The 19,988-nt window shown below is 38.5% G+C and overlaps 1 protein-coding gene across 5 annotated transcripts in view; it reads left to right on the top strand.

Annotated features, from left to right (window-relative positions):
* UNC80 (unc-80 homolog, NALCN channel complex subunit) overlaps positions 1-19,988 on the top strand; it is a gene marked incomplete at both ends in the record, with an annotated part of 247,919 nt that overhangs the window by 58,451 nt on the left and 169,480 nt on the right. For 3 of the 5 annotated variants that reach the window (XM_082630607.1, XM_082630606.1, XM_082630603.1), the window contains 6 exons: positions 1,260-1,408; positions 3,786-3,952; positions 4,712-4,810; positions 8,910-9,124; positions 10,575-10,681; positions 11,993-12,089. In XM_082630607.1, the coding sequence (XP_082486733.1) occupies positions 1,260-1,408; positions 3,786-3,952; positions 4,712-4,810; positions 8,910-9,124; positions 10,575-10,681; positions 11,993-12,089 (834 nt within the window). The remainder of the gene's footprint in view (positions 1-1,259; positions 1,409-3,785; positions 3,953-4,711; positions 4,811-8,909; positions 9,125-10,574; positions 10,682-11,992; positions 12,090-19,988) is intronic. The other 2 variants (XM_082630605.1, XM_082630604.1) reach the window with 1 other exon arrangement.

Genomic DNA, 19,988 nt, shown 5'->3' with positions numbered 1-19,988 from the left:
CCTTTTATTTGTGATGGATTTAGAAACAGTTTTTCTGTTTTTACCCCAGGCTTTATTGTTTGGTTTTCACATTAAAGGAAAATATTGTTCCCTATAGAATCCCTGAAATAATCTATGTTATTGAAGTTGTTTTAAGCCAAGCATATAACAAATCTATAAAACAATGAAGTGAGAATTGTAGTTGAGGTATTGCAAGAGAAATTCTTGATTACAAACTTTTTTTTTCTCTTTTTTAACCTATTTGAGATAGAAACTATAAGAATAGACTAAAACATTTCTTTCTGTAGTGTAAAATCTAAAGATAATCTGCAGCCCATTGACACAGACAGTGAGAGGTTGGTAATAAAGTCTGTTACTTTAAAGTGATGAATTCCCCCTGGAATTCTTGAGAAGTTAAAGTGGCTCACAATGAATCAGCCAGCCAGAGACACACGTCCTTTCTGATCAGTCTTGGAGCTGCACATATCCTGCCCCTACAGTCCACAGGTGGCTCGCAAGCTATGAGGAATACTCTGGCAAGGCCACCGAATGTGTCAATGGAAATGTGAAAAACTGGCATAAAATGCCACATAGGGTGATGCCCTCAGTTCACTGTCATTTCATGTGTGAATGAGTTATAAGGAGGTGGATCCAAGGGAAGTTGCAGATTTTTCCAATTCATGTGGCTATGGAGTCTCTGGAAGCAGAAGCTGCTAGAAGTCTCGTGCAGCTCTTGGCCAGACGCAATCTTTTCTGTTTCCAGTGCTGGCATGAATTCCCCTGCAGGGCCCTGTCCCCGCTCTCCTCCCCCTGCCGGCTCACCTGGTCAGTCCAACCTCACTCCGCTTCTCACAGACTGAACAATTTCCACTGAGAAGCCAGCATTCTTCACCACCAAAAAAGCCAAATCAAATTAAGTCTGTCTCCACTGAGGGACCATTTGGTAAATCATGTATTTTTTTTACGTGATCACCTATTTTAAAACTACTTAGGTTTAAAAGACTTTCATAGGGTCAACAGTTGATCCTCTTTTTGTAGCTAAGATTTATCAATTAAAACATTTCTCAAAGTGATGGAATATGTCATAGTAAAGACTCTGAAGGAGACTATGAGTTGTTTATCTTTAAGTCCTCATAGAGATGATCAAACTGGAAGTATCCTCAATCCTCTGTTTCTGTATGTTGTGTAGTCCTTCAGTAACTCCTGGAGTACTTCATTACTTCTTTAAACTATGTAGCTGAATGGAAACACTGCCTTTAATTGGTGCCTTTGCATTCCAGACAAGGCTGGGTTTGGAAATAACTTCACCACTGTGGACAACAAATCCACAGCCCAAAATGTGGAAAGCATCATCGTCAGCGCCATGTTTAAGTCCCTCATCACACGCTGCGCTTCAACTACGCATGAATTGCACAGCCCTGAGAATCTGGTGAGAAGCTCACCTCTTCTTCCCACAGGAGTTCTCAGTCTCATGCCGTGGCCTTGAGAAAGAGAAGTTGAAGTCTAAAACTTTTAGAGTTAAAATATGTATTTTCTCAGTGTCACCAGTAACTCACAGTAGAAACTCAGCAACACATTTCTCCTCCTCTGTTACTTGTTATCCTACCTGCAAAGTGGCTTATCTCTTCCATCTCAGAGGTTCTGTGGTAGTTGCTGAGATAGTTGCTAGGTACTTAGAGCCCTTCAGAGAGAAGGTGCTAGAGCCCAGCGTGTTGGCTCATGAAATATTAAAGAAAGTTATACCAAGCTTTTGTTTGAAACCATGCTTACTTTAAAAATTAATGCAAATATGCTGCTGAAATGGGTTTTGTCTTCTTTTATCGAACACTGTAATCTTTTAGCTACTCTTCAAAAAGACTGTTAATTAAACCACTGAAGCCACAGGTGCAGAGAGCCAGGCTATAAAAGGTTAGTGTTTAATTGCTACTAAGGAGATTGTGGTTTGGGATAGTAAAATGTGGATGAAGACTGAGACATCTGATATGACTAGATGAATTCAGGTCTCTCCCAGGAATAAAGAAGCATTTCTCTATCTTACCAATCTGTTAGATACAATGACTCCTATGCAGAAATCAACCCATTTACACATATGGACACTATCTGCTAATCTACCTAAATCAAAGAAATGGTCTTAAGCTACTCTAAACCACTGAAACTATGTATTCACTTAACTTGAGATAAACAGAACAAAACCCCAAATGAAAAGGAATTTAATTTTGCTGATTGTTGAAGCCATCCTAGCAAGGTTCTCGGAGTTTGTGAATAACCTGGGTACCATCCATGCATTCAGTTTGGTCATGGCAAGAAGTAATTTGACAAGTTGATTATAGTATATGCAAGCTCTTATAAGTCTTAACCTACAAACTCGTGTATAGAAGAAATACTATATTTCTTAATTTTATTTAAATCAACTTAAGTTTGGCTTTGGACCCCCATTCCACCAGAATGGCTGGAAGTTGAACTTCAGTCATTCATGGGTCTCCCCACCTCACAGAGTAGCACAAAGATCCCCAAGTCTTAGGTAGGACCCAATGCCTGGTGAGGCTCCGTGGGTTTCAGTCATCAGTCATGCCTATTAGTTCACGTAGTACTCTCTGCTGCTTAGGGATGGGCTCTCTGGTGAGTTTGGAACCCTTGCTTTCTGGGGCCTTGCCTTCCATGGAGGAGCCACCAAATTGCAGAGTGAGAAGCTAGGGCCTTGCTGCCCACAGGACCCAAAGGACATTCTATGTTTTCCTTAGTAGTTCTTCCTTCTGCTTTTCTAAACATCATAGGCATAATTGTCCCAGTGGTCTTAGATTTTGAAACCCAAAAGGGTTATAAGGTAAGTGTTTTGTAGGCTTCTGTGTTCCTCTTTGTCATGAACTTTTCCTAAGGCAAAGAATATAGTAACTACCTTCTTTTTTTTTTTTTTTTTTTGGTATGTGGGCCTCTCACTGTTGTGGCCTCTCCCATTGCGGAGCACAGGCTCCGGACGTGCAGTCTCAGGGGCCATGGCTCACGGCCCAGCTGCTCCGTGGCATGTGGGATCTTCCCGGACCGGGGCACGAACTCATGTCCCCTGCATCGGCAGGCGGACACTCAACCACTGCGCCACCAGGGAAGCCCAGTAACTACCTTCTTAAAGAGAGAAGAGAGTGGGGGAAATGCTGAATGCAAAGCTTAATACCTTAAAAATAAAATAAAAGTCCTGCATTAAAAGTTGAATCGCTAATATGTTGGTTTTAATAGCCCTGTGTCATCTTAAGTCCATAGTCAAGCTCATGTTCAGATGGACTACAACATACATATAATTTGTTAAGTCTGTGAAGCAAAATGGATCATCCTTGAATATCAGGCTCTGTTGGAAGTATCTAGAGGACTTAGCATATTTTATCACAATGATGCAGAAAATTTGGAGAAGCTGAACAGAGTCTGAAATCTCTAGTCTAGACAAAATTCTGATTGCCTTTTTTTTGCAGGCATATCTCTTCAGAAGTCACAATTAAGAGAGAAAATTAAAAGCTTTGGAATCCAGTGGTTAAAAGTGTAAATTGATGTCTTTCTAATGATACAGCCAACTTTCTGAATATGAAGCATGGTAACCATCTTTTTCCATACTAAGGATGATGGGCAAGGTTCTTGGTAATGTTACCATAGGAACAGTGGAGGGACAGGATACCGTTGGTTTCACTGTAGTAATACGCTTTCTTTTTATGATTCCAATGCTCATCTAAATCCAAGGAATTACCTTCTAGCCCTCTTTCTGTGAATGCTATTCAATCACAGCTATCTTTCCCTGCACTTTCTTTCTGGCCTCCAAACAGGGCCTGTATTGTGACATCCGTCAGCTGGTCCAGTTTATCAAAGAGGCCCATGGGAATGTCTTCAGGAGAGTGGCCCTCAGTGCTTTGCTTGATAGTGCTGAGAAGTTGGCACCAGGGAAAAAGGTGGAGGAAAATGAACCGGAATATAAGCCTGGAGGTGGTAAAAGGTTGGAAGCTTGAGCTCTCTGAATATGAGGGTTTGCCTATGTCTGTAGAATATAATCTTCTATTGTACTGTCCATGTGGTTCCTACATGGTGTGTAACTCCAGTACAGGGATGGGGGAACTATAATTTTTTGTACAAGTGATATCACTGGTGGTGGCCCAGCAACAGATTAGAAAAGGAATGAGTTTACCATCAAATAAATGCTGCCTTTGTATGAATCAGAGCTCAGTTGATCCCAAACTTTCATACACTTGAACCACACTTCATAGCTCTTAATTACATGGTAAAATGTTACCTGTGTTTTGGTCCCTTCTATAGCTAACTTACATTCTTATCCAGAAAGGAAAAGCAGTTACTGATACTGTATCATCCTGTTCAGCAAGTAATATTTTTAACATGGCAAAAGACAAATTGCTGAGCAATGACCAATTATTTTTTCTTCTAATAAATATGAATGTATTGTATGGCTGTTATATAAGAAATGCCACTTATGAAGATTAAAAGAAATACCTAAACTTAAAATCTTGCCAGTAGTTAATGGCTCTGTCTGCAATGATGGTGGTATCCTTAGGCAATAAGGTAGCTAGGTCATGACTCAAATGGGAGGATATATTCCATACCAACATAGACTCATGATGGTATAGGGTTTGCAGGGCATTTGAGTTGTCTATAACAAAGTGTTTTGTTTTATGAAGTATATGAAGTATTGGGAGGTGGTGTCCTGCTATGTTGTGATTGGTGGAATGTACCATTTGCATAGGTCAGAGGCAGGAAGCATTGTGGATAAAGGCCAGGTGACCTCTGCACCTGAGGAATGTCGCAGCTTCATGTCCGGTCGCCCCTCACAGACTCCAGAGCAGTAAGTAGCATTGGTTTTGTCTCCTATGGAGTGGGTTGAGCACCTCCCACTGGAAGAAATTCTGTTTTCCAAGTTGCTGTTTGTTTGTTTTTCATTTCTGTTGAACTTCTCCTTGCTTCTGCCCTTTATTTTTCACTCCCAAAGCCACTAATCTCTACGGGCCCAAATCACAAATAACCAACCTCGTGCTTCCAGGAAGCCTCCCTCACTGCCTTTCCCATTGCCAGTCTCTACCCCACTTCTGCCTTTCATGCACAGTCCTGCAGATTAATCTTGAAAACTAGCATGTGTATCAGGTGAGCTGGGGATGGCATCCACTTTCTTGCTTAAAATCACTTATAGGGCCTCCCTGGTGGCGCAGTGGTTGAGAGTCCGCCTGCCGATGCAGGGGATACGGGTTCGTGCCCCGGTCTGGGAGGATCCCATATGCCGCGGAGCGGCTGGGCCCGTGAGCCATGGCCGCTGAGCCTGCGCATCCGGAGCCTGTGCTCCGCAACGGGAGAGGCCACAACAGTGAGAGGCCCGCGTACGGAAAAAAAAAAAAAAAAAAAAAAAAAAAAAAAAAATCACTTATAAATCACTTACGACTGTCAATGTAATCAATGAAGCTTTTCCAAAAATAAGGAAGATAATCTACTCTCCTGTCCAGTGTTAGCTGGAACATCGACTCTTCTCCTTTTCACCTTGGTTCTCTCCTGAGATCCTTTCCAATGCCCTCTGATATCAGTTTATCTCTACTTTTCATAATAACAAAATCAAAAGCATCATGAAAATAGTGCCCTCAGAAAATGTGAGGATTACTGTAGACACCAAATATACAGTCTAGTTCGATGCAAGACTCACTTGTATTCATTCTTCTTTTGAGACCTATTTACCCACAAGTGGTGTGATCAGTATTTAAAATATGATCATTTTAGGTATACCATTCTACTTCCCAAAACCCTGAATTAGTATTAAATGATTATCCTTCCAGAAATTCTGCAGGGTATTCCAGATTTTATAGTATGCCCTCTCTATAGTCAAGGAAATCACCATCATGAAATAGGACCTTGGTAATTCACAACAAGCAAACAAAACCTTTAAGGAACAAAAAGCCTGCACAGTTTTTGTAGGCCTTCAAAATCTTAGAAACTGCCCCTAAAATGGGTGGAGAAAAGTAAGGAGAAGGTAAATCAACCCCATGGGTGCAGGGACCACATGAGTTTTTACTTATCATTACAGACCCAATGCCTAGACGGGGCTTGGCCCATGTAGGCACTTAATTTTAAGAATGAATGAATGACAGTCAGTCAATGAAACAATGGACTTGCCCAATTACCATTTAGCCTTTGTCTTCTTTATTTTCCATTCTCAAAACTGAGGTTTAGTTTTTCCTTTCAGGACGTCTTTAAAGACATAGTAAAAATCCAAACATAAGCTCTAAGAGAAAAAAAATTAATGTGAAAGGTAAAGGTCTGTCTGTAGCTGAATAACCAACCACAAGACTAGTTAAAGGTCCTTACATACAGAATCTGTCCAAAAAAGGAGAGAGGACTTTTCCCAAAATAACACTAATAACTATTGAGCTAATCTGAATAATAAGAATGATTTAATAGGTAAACTAGATTTAAACATAAAACTGTCTACCTTGATAGGTGATTAAGTTTTCTAGATTGCAAAAGACTCTTTCTCTGTAGTGTTCTGTAAACACCACCTGATTTCTCAGCATTTAGCACATCTGTTCTTTCCCTTGAATGAAGATACGTGTATTAATATGCCTCTACATAAAAATTTCCACTTGGAGGGATGTCATAGAATGTCAAACATGGGACTTTTCCCTGGTCCAAGTGGGCCCAGGAGATGAGCACACCACCTGTCCTCTGTTTAGCACTGGAGAAAGGTGGGTGGGTGATTATGGCTCCTCCTCTGCCAGAAGACAGAGAACTTTCTCTTCCCCCTACCCCCCTCATGCCCTTTGTGTCTCCTTTTTCCCTTTTAAATAAAAATCACATTAACTGAGTAATATTAAAAGCAGTTTTTTATGCCCATATCTCTGAAACTCATGATTGATACACACCCATTGGACAACGCTGATGTGGCATTTTATTGTAAAGCTGATCAATTATAGTCATCACATATATATTCATCACTGTGTTGCACATTCCCCAAAGGTAAGAAATGCTTCAAACACTGTGATCATTTGATAAAAATAACAAGGAATTCAAATTCTAAAACACTGATTTAAATTCACACCGTATTTGATAAACAGAATGTCCTGAATTAAAATAATAATTAAAGGTATTTAGTACTCTAATGAGATTTTGAGAGAAAAAATCTGCATCCCCATGTAAATATCCCCTCAAAATGACTGCTTTGCACAGTACTGTCAAATTTTAGGTAGATCCCAGATTTAACCCCAAAGCTTATAAACAGATCATTACCCAAACCCCCCCAAAAAAAATTTCATCACATGTTACTAGAGTATTCTCTATAACCTTTTCTTTCCAAATTACTAAAGTATAATAATATGTGTTCTTCAAGTTGTCCAATGTGGAAAACACAGAAAAGCATAGAGAAAAAAAATGTTTAAATACCTTCAATTAGAGATAACCACAGTAAATTTTGGTGTATTATGTTGGGTACATATTTGAGCATGTGTACACACAAGCTTACACAAAGACACATACATGTGTACTTTGTTATTAACCTGGTGATATCCTGCTTAATCCATTTTATCAGTGCCTTTTAACTTTGCAATATATCATCAACATACCCCATATCACTAGTCTTCTGAAAATAGGATTTTAATGACTACAGAGGATGCCATCATATGGAAGTTGCATAATTTATTCAGCTCTTTCCCTAGAGGTAAACATTTAGATTATTTCCAATTTTTTAACATTGAACCAAAAACCTCAGTGAGCATTTGACCTTCTTGTATCTACATCTTAGTATATTGTCCCATCATTTCCTTGGGATAACTTCCTGGAAATTGAAGTTCTTTGTCATGGGTGTAGACATGGCCTTTGGATAACATCTTACAAAATTACCCTCTAGAAAAGTTGAATCATTCTCTCATCATGGCGGTATGATAGTATCATTGCTTTCTTCCCCTCCCAGCCCACCCCACCTTAATCTTTGCCTAGTTAATGAGTGAAAATAGGGATCTCATTTCAACTGGCCTTTTTTTTTTTTTTTTTTTTAATTCCTAGTGAGATTAAACTCTGCATACCATTGGCCACTTGTCTTTTTCCTCTTGTGGAATGCCCTAGTCAAAAATCCCTTTGGAGATGTTCCCATTTGTCTTATTGAGTCAGGCTAATTTTTTTTTTTTTTTACTTTTTTTTTTTTTTTTCTTGCGGTACGCGGGCCTCTCACTGTTGTGGCCTCTCGTGTAGAGGAGCACAGGCTCCGGACGTGCAGGCTCAGCGGCCATGGCTCACGGGCCCAGCCGCTCTGCAGCATGTGGGATCCTCCCGGATCGGGGCACGAACCTGTGTCCCCTGCATTGGCAGGCGGACTCTCAACCACTGCGCCACCAGGGAAGCCCTTTTTTACTTTTAAACCTTAAGTTTCTTTGACTTAAGAAAGCTAAATAATCAGGCACTATGAAAATTACTTAGTGAAAAATTGTGGGATGATGCATCCCCTGGGTGTGGTGATTGCATTTTATTTATACATTCGTTCAAGTATTTTTGTGAGTTTATTTAGGGCCAAGAATTATACTGTCCTGGGGTAGGGGGGAGGAATAAGATATGGTACTGCACACCCCCCAGGGAACTTAAAAAAAAAGTTAAATATTTACTGACACTGTAAGTGCTTCAGCTTTTATGACTCACACTCGCAGACAATTACCTGCAATAATATATAGTCTTATATCCTGGCTGAAAAAAATGATTTCCTCAACTTGACAGCTGAGACGTGGCTATTTTCAAGAAGAGCTCAGAGAGTCAAGCTTGATCTCCTTCCTTCCACTCCCACTCTGCCTCTTCCTAAATCCCAGTGCATCAAAGATCATCCTGCACGATTTGCCACAGTATCATTGGCAGGAGGTTGAAAGAAATTTAAGAGAATTTCACATGTGTTCAGACGTTTAACCCTCTCCTCTGCTTGCTTTCAGCGATGAACAAATGCAAGGTGGCAACATGGGGCGGAAAGATTTCTGGCGTAAGATGTTCAAATCCCAGAGTGCGGCAAGTGACACCAGCAGCCAGTCTGAGCAGGACACTTCAGAATGCACCACTGCTCACTCGGGGACCACCTCTGACCGGCGTACCCGCTCTCGGTCACGTAGAATTTCCCTCCGAAAGAAGCTTAAACTCCCCATAGGTAAAAGTATGTCTGTATTTATCTTATGGATTCTCTTATTCCCTGCAATGTCCTCAAACCAACTCACAATCAAAACAGAGCAACTCATGGGAAGGTAGAGAAAGGGAAAGCTTTCAAGTCACAAAGCCTAGGCTGACTCCTTCATTTACTCATTCATTCATTCATTTTTTTCAGCAGATATTTCTCAAACCTTTCCTATGAGCTTCTATGGTGTGCAAACACTGTGCTAGGATTCAGGGATTAAATGGTGAGCAGAATTTCACAATGCCTGACTTTGCTGAATTTACAATCTATTAGGGGTGACAGTCACTAAAGCAGATAATCATACAACTAAATAGAGTTGCAAACTATGAATTTTTTTGGTTGCATTGGGTCTTCGTTGCAGTGCTCAGGCTTCTCACTGCGGTGGCTTCTCCTGTTGTGGAGCACGGGCTCTAGGTGCATGGGCTTCAGTAGTTGCAGCATGCGGGCTCAGTAGTTGTGGCACTGGGCCCTAGAGCACAGGCTTAGTGGTTGCGGCGCATGGACTTAGTTGCTCTGTGGCATGTGGGATCTTCCCGGGCCAGGGATCGAACCTGTGTCCCCTGCATTGGCAGGTGATTCTTAACCACTGTGCCACCAGGGAAGTCCCCAAACTATCAATTTTATGAGGGCAGTATATATAGTGCCCTAAAAGCATGCAAGGATGAGACCTAACCTAAATGAGGGGGAGGAGAGGCAGGAATCAGGGAAGGCTTCCTGAAGGAAGAGATATTAAGATCTGCAGGGTACTTTCGAGAAGGAGGAAGGAGAGCACTCCAGGTGGTAGCAGTACAATGTGCAGAGGTATTAGGAGGGAGGGACATGGAAGAACTGAGACGAGTGGCTGCATGACTATGGTGAAGCCATAGGGACCAGAGCGTGTGGGCCTTGCAGGTCAGTTTGGCTCTTCATCCTACAGCCCTACAGAGCCGAGGTGGGATGTTGAACAGGGGGATAACATGAGAAAGTAAACTTTTTTTCTAAAAGATCACTGCATGGAAAACACATTGGAGGGAGCATGAGTGGATATGGGGGACCAGATAGAAAGCTGCCCTTGTATGCCAGGTATAAGTAATGGCTGTGTGGTGACCGTGTAGGTGGAGAGAAGTAGACATATTTGAAAGATACTTAGGAGGTAAAATCAACAGGACTTAACGGAAGATGTGAAAGCTGTCAAAGAGAACTGTATGGATTACGGTTTTAATCATGCAAGAGGCCTGGGTTCTTTTTGTTCTGATTTAGTCATGTAATTTTATAGTCCAACACTGAATGTTTTTATTCATAGCATGTACATTTTGAAGACAGTTTGTTTTCACTTTTATTTACATCAAGTCATGTAACTTTCATTGCTTGTTGGGCACATGCCAACTTTTTTGTTTAATCCATTTGGGAGAAAATGCTATAATGGTCTAATTTTTTAAAAATTATTAACTAGGAAACTGGCTGAAACGATCCTCCCTCTCAGGCCTGGCAGATGGTGTGGAGGACCTCCTGGACATCAGCTCTGTGGACCGCCTCTCTTTCATCAGGCAAAGCTCCAAGGTAAACAGGACATTACTTACATAAGAGAATGTTGGAGTCGCTGATAGAAAAATGTCAGGGCTGAGAACTTCTTAACACCTGGAGGGGCCAAATAAGGAGGAGCTGAAGAAATTCTCTTCAAGGTAAGTTTTGGAAACTTAAGTGAACTATGGAAACTAAGATGTCTTAGTATGAGGCAGTCATAGAAAGGAAAAAAGTGACAAAAACTATAAATAAAAATGTAATGCAGATATAGAGAAGTATATAGGTATTAATTCTCAGCTACTTTTAATACATGTATGAAATCCTAACATCTCAGGCCCCTATCCAAGGACACATAGTTGTATAGTGATTTCTTTTACACACACACACACCATTTATTTTCCTTCCCTAATTTTCCTACCATCTGAACCATTCTCCCCTTTGAAAAGGATAAAGAAGCTCAGGATGATTTTTCCCACTAAGTGCTTCTACTGTTAAGCATTGTGGTAGCATGGAGTTTGGAAAAGGTCGTGATTCTTAGTGAAATCCGTTTCTGATAAGAGTCTTCCCTGTGGCTGATTCATGGCCTGGTTGCTGTAATTTTCAGCATGTAATAGTAGTTACATTTCTTTATATACAAATTATTTGCTTATACTCTTTCTTCTTTGAATCTCACTAAAACCCGTTTTCTTCTATCTCTTTTTAAAGTAATATTTTGGAATTATAAAAAGATTATAGCAACCTTATAAGACATTTAGAAGATATATTTATAATTCCTCCTTCATATTCTTTTTACTAAAATTTGGCCAAGTATTTGAGAGTCTGTGAGGTCCATAGCTTCCTTGCTTTGCTGTAAACAAACACATTTTAAGTGTTAGGAAAAAAACATGTTATTGCACTTTAGTTATAGTACACATTATAAATTCATTTATACTGGTTCTTTCATAGAGATTTTAAATCTTCTATTTGGCTATCTTTTACTTTCATCTGATTCTCAGTTGTGGTGTTGGTTGTAAAGGATGAATATGACTTGTTCATAAATTTGAGTTTGGACTTTATCAGAATTAAACTCTAAGAATATCTCAATTGTTCACTAAATTATTTTCATAGGGCCTGATTATTTTACTTTCAATCTCTGACCAAGACTCTCCTTCAAATTATAGTTATAAGTGATGTCTTTTTTGGCACATCGGAATAAACTATACAGACTAGCTAACCAGATGTGGAAGCCAAAAGAAATGAAGTGACCTTTATATTCTAAACAACTTATTTTTCAAGGTAAAGGTTAGTATAAACACAAAGAATTTCCTTTGAATTGAGTTATCTGACTACTGTCCTTTTTTTTCTCAGGTCAAATTCACTAGTGCTGTAAAGCTTTCTGAAGGTGGACCAGGGAGTGGAATAGAAAATGGGAGAGACGAAGAGGAGAATTTCTTCAAGCGTCTTGGTAAATGTCACTTGGCCTAAGAATTACATGAAACTTTCATTACACAGAACAAACATTTGATTAGATAAAATGATCTACTTTCTATTTGCATTGATTTCTTACTCATTTCTTTCTCATGTGTGTTGTTTGTACTACTATTTATAGCTTCTCTATTTGTTATCAATTTGGTGCAACATTTATGGAAGTCCTACCATGTTCCTCATTCCCTAGTGGGCCCTGGGTGTGCAAGGAATAAGACACAGCCTTTTCTTCTGCTCTTCTGTCCTTTATTAAAATATGAGAGTTCTAAAAAAAAAACTCCAGGTATCCTTTTATCCACCCACCTATCTACTTAGGAATTCTGCACATTGTATCCCAGATGGGTGGCCGGCCACCCTCTGAACACTTCCACCAAGGGCAAGTTTATTACTTTACAAAGCAACCTGTTCCAGAACTAGACAGCTTTCATTGTGAGAAAGTCTTTCCTTATGTGCTGAAAATATACTTATCCATAAATTTAACTCACTAGTCCTAGTCATGATATCTGTAGCCACACACACACGCACACTCATACCCACATAATGCCAGTTTCACCTATTATCTATTTCATGTTCTCTCTTTTGATCTCACTTCTGGTCATTAAATATTGTTGATTCCTTTTGTTTCCCTTACATAGAAGAGTCTCTAGATCCATCACCAACCTGATTTCATTTTACTATGTATTCTCATTAGATGATGTGCTTTACAGAATATGGTGCTTCAGATGGAATGCAATGCACTATATTTGACTTTAATCAGTGTAATAGATAGTGTAACTGTTAAGCTCCCAGGGATACAGCCAGTGGATGAACACAATTTAAGACTGAATTATCTGTTTTCACATCACAGAGTTGGTTTGTATTGAATCTTGGATTAACTTTTGCCACCTGTCCTTCACATGAACAAATATCATGCATTACTTTGATGTAGCCCTTATTCATTCTTCATCTCAAAATAAATAAAATGTATTGTTTCATTAACTTGGGGGTAGTTAAGCCACTTGTCCAGGAATTCTGAATCTTTTCTTCTCTACAATTGTGCTATAAAAATCCATCATCAGAGACATACACATTTCCCTATTTTCATCCAAGTTGTTGATATTCTCACAAAGCAGGACAAATACAGAGAAATAGCTCCTAGAGCACATGTAGTTGACTTTTATTGATTAACAATTTGTGGGTACAGTTTTTCAGCCAACGATACATTTAATTTACTAGTGATCAGCAAGCACTTTCCTACTTTATACAAAAAACATCGTTAGACTTTACTAAAAAATTATCTCACTGATATCTTTATAACTCTGTCAAAAGGAGGAATGTAACAGTTCAACACGCTGTCTTCTTCAGTAAACTACAGTGGTGTCTATGATTACTTCTGTATTGTTGTTTTTTTTTTAATGTTCTTCCCTATCCAATTCTCTCTTACAGAATTTGGCTAGGACACACATCAGGCTTATTAGTCTATGGTTTCAAGAATCTTCCTAATAATTGGGATCTTTGTCATTTTCAATCCTCTTGCACTCTTTCCACTCATGATATTTTAGAGATATATCTAGTGTTCAAAACTGTCGGTGTTATAAAGACATTTTTGTGGTGGTTCTTTAAGAATGAAGTATGGAACTAAAGTATGTTCTCTAGGTATGTGCTGTGTTAGCTGGATGTCATTTGACTAGTACTGTGATAGCATCTCCAGGTCATTTCTGTGCACTGGAGTGTAATTTGATGGAACTGGGGCTTAAACTCAGAAACTAGGGTCTTTCACATTTGGTGCCTTTATTTATTTGTTTGTTTGTTTGTTTATTTTTGGCTGTGTTGCGTCTTCGTTGCTGTGCACGGGCATTCTCTAGTTGCTGTGAGCGGGGGCTACTCTTCCTTGCAGTGAGCAGGCTTCTCATTACGGTGGCTTCTCTTGTTGTGGAGCACGGGCTCTAGGCACGTGGGCTTCAGTAGTCGTGGCACGTGGGCTCAGTAGTTGTGGCTCACGGGCTCTAGAGCGCAGGCTCAGTAGTTGTGGCATATGGGCTTAGTTGCTCCACGGCATGTGGGATCTTCCCGGACCAGGGCTCGAACCTGTTTACCTTGCATTGGCAGGCAGATTCTTAACCACTGTGCCACCAGGGAAGCCCGCATTTGGTGCCTTTTTAATGAAGCTTTTCTGTACTCTCCCATCTGTGAATTTTTCTCCTTAGTAGAAAGGATGAAAGTATAATTGAGTTGTTTACCCTCCTTTGATTTCCTTACACTCCCTTCTTCAAGTAATAGGTCAATATTTTTACTCTTACTCTTGTTCCAAATACGTTATCATTATTGTTTCATAACACTTAGTTCATTCTGGATTTTGAGTTTTCCTCATCCACTGTTCTTACAGATTTCAACTATTGTTTCACATAGTTTTTATATTCCATTCACAAATAGAAAAGACCCTGATACAGAATATTCATACAGCTTGAGTCTAGGATGAGTTTGTGTCAACAATACCTATAATACAGGCAGTCTCCTCCTGTGTGTCTAGAAGACAAAATGATAAAATCTAGGACTGATTTTGGAATATTTTTTGTGCTTTGGACTGGCAAAAGAAGATGGCTTGTACATCATCATTCTTTGTCCACGATCTCTGGCTTGTTAAAAATTATAAAAGGTATTCTGTGAGTTAACTCTTTCAGAATCTCTCGCAAAAGACAGGTATCCCCAGCTATTCTAAAAAACCAAAAGAACATTATCTGCTAATCTAAGAACATTGTATTTTGCAACAACTACCATCCTTGACCTTGTGAATATCTTTCTAACTTTGAGCCTGCTTTTGCTTCTTTCTTTCTTTTTTACTTTGCAATCTGTGAATAAATGATCCCCATGCATCCATTATAGATGCATTGTCTTTTTTCCTTCAAATTTAAATTATTTTCATTTAATTGCATATTTTCTGTTTCCTTCTTTAAAGTTGTTAAAGAAAGCAAATATGCAACGTTCTTACCCTCAATTTCAATGTAGTACCTGAACTTCACTAAGCTAAGATAAAATGCAATAGGTGGGCCTCCCTGGTGGCGCAGTGGTTGAGAGTCCGCCTGCCGATGCAGGGGATACGGGTTCGTGCCCCGGTCTGGGAGGATCCCATATGCCGCGGAGCGGCTGGGCCCGTGAGCCATGGCCGCTGGGCCTGCGCATCCGGAGCCTGTGCTCCGCAACGGGAGAGGCCACAACAGTGAGAGGCCCGCATACCGCAAAAAAAAAAAAAAAAAAAAGAAAAAAAAAATGCAATAGGTGATAGAAATTTTTCAATCTAAAAAATTATTCAACAAATGAAAAATACATCTGCTGAACATTTAACAGAACTGAAATTACATTCACAGACCAGCTATCTTTTTCTTCTATATTTTTCTATTCACTAAGAATATTTTATTTTAGAAATCATGATATCTCTATATGAGGGAAGATATTTCAGTAAAGCAATTTTTTTTTTCAGCTGATCAGCAAAACTTACTGAATATCTTTGTGCTCAGCTCTGCCATAAACTATGGAAAATGCTGCTTAAAGAAATACTAGATTTTGAAATGCTCCTTTGGGATTTAACAGCTTTTTAAAAATGCATTCTAAGTAAATCATACCTCAGTAAATTTAATGTTAAAAAAATAGTAAATAAATGCAACTAAAACGTACTGAGACTAAAAAATTAATCATGACCAAGGAAGCCAAGAGGCATCCTTACATTCTAGTAAGTTTATATAAAAGGTTGATATAGAAGAGGTACCTTTTATAGGCAAATTACTTTTCAACATTTCTTTCAGTATTACAATATGATATGTCAGCAGGGTACAACTTGACAATCAGTTTGTAACATGTACAGTGTTGATTTATTTATTACAGTAGTTTTCCTGACATAATCACTACCTTCAGCAGTATGTAAAGGTCTGAACTCTTTCAACATAAACATTCAGGTATTCTAGAGACACAGTGTAGCAGAGTGGTAAGAGTACAGGCTGGTTGTCACTAGGTTTGGATTTGAATTCTGAGTTTATCACTTTCTGTTGCATGAACTTAGACTAGGCTACTTAACCTGTCCCTTTTCTCTTTATCTTTCTGTCTCTATTCTCTCTCATTCTCTCTCTCTCTCTTTTTAATTATCTTTAAAGATCTATCTTACATGACCGTTACAAATTTTTTTTTAATAAATTATAAAATATTTCATATAGTACTTGGCACATACTAAGTGCTCAAAAAGTTAGTAAATATATTGTTATCTATTAATGCTTTATAGATACAATGGAAAATTTCCATTGTAAATAGCTTTTACTTACAGCGTGATCCTTATGTCCTGGGCTCGTAGGATTCTGCTGATCTTCTTACCTGTAATAAGTGTACATCATTCTGTGAATGATTCTTCACAGAATAGGTTCTTGCTGACAAAGATTGTTTTGATCACTTTTCTCTTAATTATTTTATTTATACTCTTTAACTGCATTGTTTCTGAAGTTCTTTCAATCAAAGTGACACTTTCTTTAGTAATATTGAATACATTTCTTTTAGAATTAATTAGCTTGTCAAAAATATTGGAAAAAATGGTGGGATACTTATTCTTAATGCTTCCTTTAATAAAATGATGACAACTGTTTTTAATAAATTGGTTAAATAAGAATAAATTTTTTTTACCATTCATCCTGTCTTATGTATTAGTTCTATTACAAATTTTAGTTATCACTTAATGTATCTTAAATCTTAAGTATAGTATGAAATAATAAAACAACTGGATTCACTAAAAAGAAAAATATTACTTGGGATCTATCTTAAATTCAAGGTTTAAGTTTAGGTACTATTAAGGTTATAATTTTTTTTAATGGATGAGATTTCCTGTGATATGTGTATCTATCAAAGGGCTGTACATAAATGATTAATAAAGTGATATATAGATAGGAAAAATAACAAGAGTTACCTGTTCTGATAGCTTTGGTAATGTCCAGTGAGTAAATAGAGTAGTATTTTGAAAGGCAGCTGTCTGGAAACAGCATTGTCCAAGAAACATTTATTCCTTATTTGTAGTTTCTAGCTTTACCTTCTGTATACCATTTGAAGTTCTGTCTTATGAATTTTTTCCACCTTTAGATTCTTCTTGTGCTACTTCCTTTTGCATTTAATACAAAATATGCTATACTAAATGGAAAAAAATACTGAAGTTGTTGAATATGGAATTTTCAATATGGAATATTTGTACCTGAAAAGGAAATGTACCCATAAGGAATGAAATATGGGAAATGTTGTTAATAATATTTTAATTATAATCTGAGCTTTCTTAAAAAATTTTATTTTGTTGAAGTATAGTTGATTTACAATGTTGTATTAATTTCTGCTGTACAGCAAAGTGATTCAGTTATACATATATATATACATTCTTTTTCATATTCTTTTCCATTATGGGTTTGTCACAGGATATTGAATATAGTTCCCTGTGCTATAGAGTAGGACCTTGTTGGGTTTTTTTAAATTACTTAGTTTATTTCATTTTTGGCTGCGTTGGGTCTTTGTTGCTGCACATGGGCTTTCTCTAGTTGTGGCGAGCAGGGGCTATGCTTCATTGCGGTGTGTGGGCTTCTCATTGTGGTGGCTTCTCTTGTTGCACAGCACGGGCTCTAGGCGCGCGGGCTTCAGTAGCTGTGGCTTACAGGCTCTAGAGCACAGGCTCAGTGGTTGTGGCACAGGGGATTAGTTGCTCCGCGGCATGTGGGATCTTCCCGGACCAGGGTTCGAACCCAAGTCCGCTGCAGTGGCAGGCAGATTCCTAACCACTGCGCCACCAGGGAAGCCTCTGAGCCATTTTTTTTTTTTTTTTTTTTTTTTTTTTTGCTGTACGTGGGCCTCTCACTGTTGTGGCCTCTCCCGTTGCGGAGCACAGGCTCCCAATGCGCAGGCTCAGCAGCCATGGCTCACGGGCCCAGCCGCTACGCGGCACGTGGGATCTTCCCGGACAGGGGCACGAACCCATGTCCCCTGCATCGGCAGGCGGACTCTCAACCACTGCGCCACCAGGGAAGCCCCTCTGAGCCATTTTTGTGCTTATGAAAAATTTCAAACATAGACAAAGAGTAAAAAGGACCCAAGGGATACCAAATATCCATTGCCCACTTGGAATAATGATAAACATTTTTCCAACTTGCTTCATCTTATTTTTTTTTAATGTGTTATGGAACAAATTCCAGACACCATACCATTCCACACCTACATATTTCAGTATGATGCTGAGACATTTGAAAAGTTGTTCACCAGGAATTGGTAATTATTTTCATGCCATATATTTCTTTTTCAATTTACCAGGAAATTTTAAATTTGTATGCACTTAACTTCAAATTATGTAGAGCAACAGAGCTACAAGGAAAAAATAGACAAATTCACTATCATAATAGGAGATTTAACATACTGCTGTCATTCACTGATAGAGGATACCTCTTTCAGAACCAGTAGACACCCCCCCAAAAAAGTTAGTAAGAATATAAAAAAAATAATGTAAGCAGCAATTTTGATTCAACAAGCAGATATATAATCACTATACTCCAAAACTTTAAATTACAAATTATTTTCAAGCACACTGGGAACATTTTTAAAACTGACCATATTGTGCTATAAGGCAAATTTTAACAAATTTCAAAGTATTAAAATTATACAAAGCGTGTCTCTTGACTTGTGGTTAAGCTACAAATCAGTAACAAAAAAGTAACTAGAAGTTATGAAATACACTACTTCTAAGTAACCCCACAAAAAACAAATCACAATTTGGAGTTAAAAAATAATTTGAACAGAATGATAATAAAAATATTACATACCAAAACTTGGATGTGACTAAAGCTGTGTTTACAGGAAAATGTATAGTCTTATTTTTTTTCAAGGTAACAGTAGTGTTTTTTTTTAATTACACACGTGTCTATAAACCTAATAAATAGGTTTTCTCTATTTTTTTTTTATACAACAGGTTCTTATTAGTCATCAGTTTTATACACATCACTGTATACATGTCAATCCCAATCTCCCAGTTCATCACACCACCACCCCCACACCCCGGCGGCTTTCCACCCTTGGTGTCCATATGTTTGTTCTCGACATCTGTGTCTCAATTTCTGCCCTGCAAACAGGTTCATCTGTACCATTTTTCTAGTTTCCACATATATGTGTTAATATACGATATTCGTTTTTCTCTTTCTGACTTACTTCACTCTGTATGACATTCTCTAGATCCATCCACGTCTCAACAAATGACCCAGTTTCGTTCCTTTTTATGGCTTAGTAATATTCCATTGTATATATGTACCACATCTTCTTTATCCATTTGTCTGTCGATGGGCATTTAGGTTGCTTCCATGACCTGGCTATTGTAAATAGTGCTGCAGTGAACATTGAGGTGCATGTGTCTTTTTGAATTGTGGTTTTCTCTGGGTATAGGCTGAGTAGTTGGATTGCCAGATCATATGGTAATTCTATTTTTAGTTTTTTAAGGAACCTCCATGTTTTTCTCCATAGTGGCTGTATCAATTTACATTCCCACCAACAGTGCAAGAGGGTTCCCTTTTCTCCACACCCTCTCCAGCATTTGTTGTTTGTAGATTTTCTGATGAAGCCCATTCTAACTGGTGTGAGGTGATACCTCATTTTACTTTTGATTTGCATTTCTCTAATAATTAGTGATGTTGAGCAGCTTTTCATGTGCTTCTTGGCCATCTGTATATCTTCTTTGGAGAAATGCCTATTTAGGTCTTCTGCCCATTTTTGGATTGGGTTGTTTGTTTTTTTAATATTGAAGTGCATGAGCTATTTATATATTTTGGAGATTAATCCTTTGTCCATTGATTCATTTGTAAATATTTTCTCCCATTCTAAGGTTTATCTTTTCATCTTGTTTATGGTT

This window comes from Mesoplodon mirus (genome assembly GCF_964341445.2).
Source record: "Mesoplodon mirus genome assembly, chromosome: 8".
NCBI classification, from domain to species: Eukaryota; Metazoa; Chordata; class Mammalia; order Artiodactyla; family Ziphiidae; genus Mesoplodon; species Mesoplodon mirus.
The sequence above is the reverse complement of the archived record's forward strand: the minus strand, read 5'-3'. Positions and strand labels throughout refer to the sequence as shown.